General features: G+C 35.3%; 1 protein-coding gene across 1 annotated transcript; it reads right to left on the minus strand.

Moving 5' to 3' along the window:
- Positions 1-241: 241 nt before the first annotated feature.
- LOC133337922 (elongation factor Ts, mitochondrial-like) lies at positions 242-4,159 on the minus strand. The gene is made up of 3 exons (XM_061546124.1): positions 3,987-4,159; positions 838-1,086; positions 242-779 (listed from the first exon to the last, which is right to left on the minus strand). The coding sequence occupies exons 1-3, from the start codon at positions 4,143-4,145 to the stop codon at positions 267-269; spliced, it is 921 nt and encodes a 306-aa protein (XP_061402108.1). The 5' UTR covers positions 4,146-4,159; the 3' UTR covers positions 242-266.
- Between the last annotated feature and the right edge of the window lie 2,816 nt (positions 4,160-6,975).

Genomic DNA, 6,975 nt, shown 5'->3' on the forward strand with positions numbered 1-6,975 from the left:
AAATAGTTTATGTTAACATTGTATTTTTATTAACTACAATATAATCAAAAATATTTATTTATATTTTATTTTTAACAATAACATTGAATGGAAAAAAAGCGCACATAATTTTTTTAAGGAAATTATCTAGCATTTTTTCTTTTTTTTTAAAGATATACTCGAATCACATAGTATTCCGATAATAAAAAAACTAATCATTAATTATTCTCCTCTGCACCATTGTTATGATGATGATGACCCTTCATAACTTTTCCTTGGCGCATTTGTCAATTACTCATTTTGGCCTGTTCCAAATCATCATTGGTTGCCACTTCACCACATTCAAAACGTTGATAATCAATAATGGCAACATTATTCTCCTTCAACACCTCACCAACGGTTTTATCATCATCGATGAGATATTCTTGATGAATTAAACAGGTCTCTTCATCCTTATTGGCATTGGGTTCATCTTTGCCCTCTTCGCCCACTTTCTTGGGATTCAAACCGACAATGTGTTGACAGAGATTTTTCTGCAATTCCTCATCGATTTTATTACCACGGAATGCAACAATGGCACCATATTTACCCAGCTGAGTCACATTTTGTGGGCAAATGGCAGCCGACGATTGGGGATGGGCATAACCGGACAACTGTAAATCGTTGCTAACTTTGAAGCAAATGGCTCGCTTAATGGAGGCATTTTCACCTACTGTACCAATGAGCAGGGCCAAATGATCGGCCAGAGACTTGCCATCGGGTGTTTTGAGATTTTTCAAGGCTTCAGCTTCAAAACCGGACTAAAAGAAAATATTTTTATTTATTTTTCATTAAAATATATATTTTTTAAAAACTTACCTTCCACAAATCCCCATCGAATTGTGTCAATTCGGTATATTGGGCACATACCCGCGACACATGATCCACGAAATTCTTAAAGTTATCATTGCGTGCCACAAAATCTGTTTCACAGTTCACCTCAACCATGGCTCCAATATTGCCACGCACCAATACACCTACCAAACCCTGGGCTGTGGCACGTTCAGCCAATTTGGTGGCCTTGGACCAGCCAAGACTTTGAGCCTGTTCTTTCAACCATTTTTCGGCCTGAAAAATAAGAAAATACATTGTTTTGTTTTCAAAAGATAAACAGGATAATTAAGGCTATATGGGTTTATATTATAGGAATATTTTTCCATCTTTTCAAGGGATATCTGAGCCATTAGCATAAAATCATAGTACATCTGAGCCATAAACGGATAAATAGAAAAAAATTAAAAAAATATATTTTTCAAGGATTATCAAAGTAACAGGCGTGGATTTTTTAAGAGGATATTTTTTCAAGAACAATCAGAGCAATAGGGGTGTATTTTTTTAAAAATATTTTTCAAGGACTATCAGAGCAATATGCCTGGATTTTTCAAAGAATATTTTTCAAGGACTATCAGAGCAACATGCCCGGATTTTTTAAAGAATATTTTTCAAGGACTATCAGAGCAACAGGCGTGGATTTTTGAAAGAATATTTTTCATGGACTATCAGAGCAACAGGTGGGATTTTTAATTTATTCTTTCAAAGGACATCTGGACCACAATCCTGGATTTTTTCAAGGGCGAAGCGTGCATTTTTATGCAGGGGCGACCTATGCCATAGACGAAGATCTTCATTGAATTTATTTCACAGGTCATGTTTTTACATAAAGAATATTTTTATGGGTCATCTGAACCAGAAGATAACTATCTGAGCGTGGATTTTTAACGAATTTTTTCCCAAGGAACATCTGAGCCATACAAATGGATTTAAAGGGGCCATCTGAGCCTAAAACAGATCATCGGAGCCATAAGAGGGTTATCTAAGCGTGGATTTATAGCCTAAATTTTTAAAGAAAATATTATCGAGGGTCGTCGGAGCCATAAAGAGGACTATTACAGGGTTGATTTTTGGGTCACCTAAGCCATATAGAGTAATATCAGAGAGTGAACTTATAAAAATATTTGTTGAAAGGTCTACTGAGCCATAGGGAGCATTTAAAGTTTTTTTCCTAAGGAGGACTATCACAGGTATTTGAAAACATGAGCCGAAGAACGGCTATCTGAACGTAGATTTATAGCCTAAATTTTTAAAGAAAATATTATCGAGAGTCACTTAAGCCATGTAGAGGAATATCAGAGAGTGATTTATAAACATTTTAAAGTTTTTTTCTATGTTTCATCTGAGCCCTAAGGAGGGCTATCAAAGGGTGGATCTGAGCTATTGGAGTGGATTTTAAAGGGTCATTTAAGCCATGAGGAGAAATAATAGAACGTGGATTTATGAAGAATAGTTGTTCCAAAATCAAAAATCCAAATTTTAAACAAATATGTTTTCAAGGTTTATCCGAAACATAAGGAGGATTATAATGAGTGGATTTTTAAAAAAATATATATTTTTCCAATATTTGTTCAAGGGTTATCTGAGCCAAAGGAGGAGCGTGGATTTTTAAATAATACTTTTGCCATAAGAAAATTATTTCCGGAGACTTGGAGGATATTTTGGGAGATTTTTTAAGGAATTTTAATGAGTGGATATTTGTAAAGATTAATTTTATAGGAATCCAGAAGGGTTTTTTAAAGAAGATCAGAATGTCGTTGGGAGGTTAACTTATAGAAAATCAGAATCTAAAGTTTCATAGAAGGCTTCTTAATATGATATTACAATTCATAACAATATATTCTGTCCAGGCTTATCTTGATCCCTCTTTCATCTCAATTGTGGACACTGACCCGACGCCTCGGGTTAGTTGCCCACACTCGGAAAACCCCTCTTACTATGAAAAAGCAACGTAAACGAAAGGCACATCCTCCTGGAGAGATGAAGAAGGACGACTGGTGACAGATACAAACAGTGTGCAGAGGATCTGGAAGGAGCATTTTGAAAAAAATTCTGGTATCAAATAGTGGCGGTGAAGAAGATACCCCATAACCAATAATATATGACGGTATAGAGTGTATACCACCTATCCAAAATGAAGTCAGAATATCAATCAATCTCCTGAAGAATAATAATGCAGCAGGTGTCGATGGTTTACAAGCCGAACTATTCAAGACTGGTGGTCAGATGCCGGTAAGTAGCATGCACCAGCTGATTACTACAATTTGGCTAGAAGAGTGCATGCCCAATGATTGGAACCTCAGCATCCTGTGTCCCGCGCACAAAAAGGAGACAAGACGATATGTGCCAACTATAGAAGAATAAGTCTCCTTCCCATCGCATTTAAAGTGTTATCCAGCGTACTGTGTGGACGACTGAAGCCAATGGTCAATGACATTATTGGACCAAACCAATGCGGCATCAGACCTGGCAAATCCACCATTGACCAGAGTTTTACTCTGCGCCAAATCCTGGAAAAGACCCATGAAAAACACATACTCTACAAGACGCTAATACTACCCGTACTGTTGTATGGATCAGAAGCATGGATACTTGCACAAGCAGATGAGGCAGCTCTTGGAGTGCTTGGAGAGAAAAAGTCTCCGAAAGATCTATGGGCCGATCTGTGTTGACGGTGAATATCTTCGTCGAATGAACCATGAGTTGTTCCAGCTATTCTCGAACATCGGCATAGTCAGACGTATCGAGCTGCAACGTCTACCTTGCTAGGTCATGTTGTTAGAATGGATAAAGATGCCCCAGCTGAAAAGGCATATAATAGCGAGCCAACTGATGGATCAAAAAACAACAAAAGGTCAGAAGGAATTCGTTTAGAAGCCTAGGGGTACTGCACATTGAAAAATATCTTCCAATATAGGACGTCGTTGTCTTATAGGAGTGTAGAAGGTTTAATTTCGACCAAAAAGTTATTGTATAAAATACCAAAATCCGAAGGCCCCCCTAAAAGTTATAAATTGTATTCATAAATAATTCAAAGAGGTCTTTTCAGGGAAAACGTTTTGTTTTTCTCGTAGTTTCTGTTTACCCCCTCCAACTGTGGATCATTATAATGAAATTAAATATAGCCCCCAACTTACCAAATTAATATCATTATTGTGCAGCTCCAATGCTTTCTTACAATTGGCGAAGGTGTAACCGGTCTTTTTTCTCAAAGCGGCCAAGGCGCTTTTCTCAGCACCGGCATAGACAGCACGTGTGGTGTGAAGGAATCTGGCGAACTGTTGGAAAACAACCATTGTTATGCTATGACGAAGGTGGTGGCGGCGACGGCTAGTAACTCAGGGCGATGAAACTTGTTGATTTCCAAATCGGTTGGGTTTTCCTTAGTGCTGAAATTAGTTTTCGACACCGGCTGGTAACCAAGGTGAAAAAACCTGGGGAAAAACAAACAAAAATCAATACAAGGAAAAACTAATCAAATAGCAAATAACATTGGGAAGGAAAAGTTTTCAATTGGAAAAAAATAATATATTTTTGATAATTAATTAAAAATAAAAAGAGAACTATTAAATATTTGAACAATCTGTGAAGAAAAGCGCGTAATAAGCCGATAAACTGGTGAAAAAACAATTTTCCATTCGAAACAATCCAAAGAATTGTTCATCAAGTGACCACAGTTTTCCCAGAGAAATAACACTTCATAATTCGATTATCTTCAATGATTTTACAACAATGAAACGTCGCTCCGATTCTGGTAAGTGTTTTCATTCAATATTTATTTATTTTAATTGAGATTTTATTTAAATACTTAAAAAAAATTATATTAATGAAAATTCGTACTTCTTTGTGATTCTGTGTTGCACAATAAGAAATTTTTGACAGCACACGTTTTGAGAGAGTGGGAGCACTCGTTGATAACGGGAGAGTTGTCAATCAGCCGGTTATTGTTGAGTTGAGAGCGAGAGAGTGTGCAAACGAAACATATGTTTGGTTTTTGACATTTAACATGAAATAAGTGATGCCTATTTAGCGGTTTTGCTTAGGTTTAAACGATTGGAGTATTGTCAACTATTGGCACATTCGTTGTATATGGTGGAAAATGAAAAAATATGATTTTTACGATAAGTAATCCCAGCGGGTCATATTTCCATAGATATGGACTTCCAAAGTTTAAAATTCTCTTACAAGGCGTTTGTACTAATAAAACAACTCCATTTCAAATGTCAATTCCATAGCGGATACGTCAAAATGTAATTGACTGAATTTGTGAACATGATTAAGGTGACGTATACACTATGGAATTGACTTTTTAGATCGTGTGGATTTCGTAAATCTAAACGCACTTCAAGACATTTTGGTTCCGTTCCACAACCTAATAGAATCTACTCATTTTACATGTTTTCCAACTTTTTACTCGAAAACCTTTCCTCAGCCCACAAAACTGGTAAAACATTGACTCAAATTTAAGAGAGCACAAAACAAAATGGCGTTCTCTTTGAAAACTTTTTACTCGAGAAATTTAGTCGAGTAAAAATGGTAAACAGGAATGCCTACTTCTGATTGGCTGTTATGTTGGTTTTGAAGTATTGCCATCTAATTTTGGCATATTTACTAGATTTGCGTTCCCGAACTTTTCAAATTATTTTGTACTCTGAGAGCAATTATGAAATGTTTCCCTTTTACTAGATTTACTATTAAAAAAGTACTAGAACAGCCATATGTCTACCAATTAAAAACGACTGAACTCATGATTACAAAAATCATACTTGCTGAGATACAAAATTCCGCTGGTACACTTGTATTTTTCTCCAACATTTTAAAATTCTCAAAAGCTATATTTAAAGCAGTTGAAGTCCTGATCTGCCTTATCGAAGAAGTTTAAACATTCAAAGTTCGTTTTTAATTGTCAATTCCCTTCCCGGGTTTTAATTGTGAATTCCCTTATCCACAGGCAGATTTTTATTTGGCAATTTTTTTGTTTTCTCTTTTGAAATTTTCGCTTGCTTTTCCATTAGCAAATTTTTCTTTGCCAAATTTGCGAATCAAAATACAAAAGAAAGAAAATAAAAGTCAAAAGTGTTTGCATTTTAAAGATTTTTTTAATATTTTATTTATTTTTTATATATTTTATTATATAAATTGCTAAAATTAAAAATTAAATTTCACTTGCACAAATTAAAGCAACAGGTTTGTATACAAAAGCCGGCTGTGTGTCATTTAAGCGAATAGGTTCAGAAGGAAATGTCAACAAAATTGTTTTCAACGAACAGAGCAAAGCAGAATTTGCGTGTACGGCAAATTCTGAACAGGCAAATTTTTGTTTTTCTTCCTCGCAATCCTCATAAAGAAGGTTAAAGGTCGTTTACATTTAACCGGATTTGGTTAACCCAGTGGGTTTAAATTTTCAATTCCTTTGAATATATGCCAAATAAATCCTCATAAAGTAGGTTAACCCGGTAAAAAGTTCTAATGTAAATGCCGTATTAACGTCATTAAAAAGGTCTAAAACGGCATTTACATTAGAACCTTTTACCGGTTTAACCTACTTCATGAGGATGAGCAAATGTACTTTTATGCAGATGTTGTTGGCCATTTTAAGTTCAAAGAGGATAAAATTTCGATACAAAGATTATTCACAGATTTCTTTCCATAAATTGTCCTTTGGATAAAGTCAAATCCGCGGCCAAACGCCGACCACTCACAAAAACTATTATTTTTATTTATTTTCTTTGCAAAGTATAAACTTTGATTGAAAAACGTATCCCAAAAGTACCGAAATTTGGGAGGTTCCGGTATACTTTTGCTAGAACAAAATATATTTGGCAGAAACATCGGCATCTACTGATACCCAAAATATCAAATTAGAGTCCATTGGGGGTAAAAAAGTCTAAAAAATCCCAATTAAAATTAAGGGGTTCCGTTATATAAGACCTACCGCCAAACTTCTACCAAATGAGAGTAAAAAGAACATAATTTTGAAAAAACATACACAAAATACAAAATATCGTGGGGGACTATACCAAAACGTAGGTTGATATCCTGGAAAGGGTATTAATATACAGTATGCAAAATTCGAAGTATTTAATGCACAAAGAGAGTTTTCATATTATGGATGACCAAACCCGT

This window comes from Musca vetustissima, unplaced genomic scaffold (assembly GCF_032173495.1).
Source record: "Musca vetustissima isolate MV318-11 ecotype Yass unplaced genomic scaffold, APGP_CSIRO_Mvet_v1 utg41630, whole genome shotgun sequence".
In the NCBI taxonomy this organism is placed as follows: Eukaryota; Metazoa; Arthropoda; class Insecta; order Diptera; family Muscidae; genus Musca; species Musca vetustissima.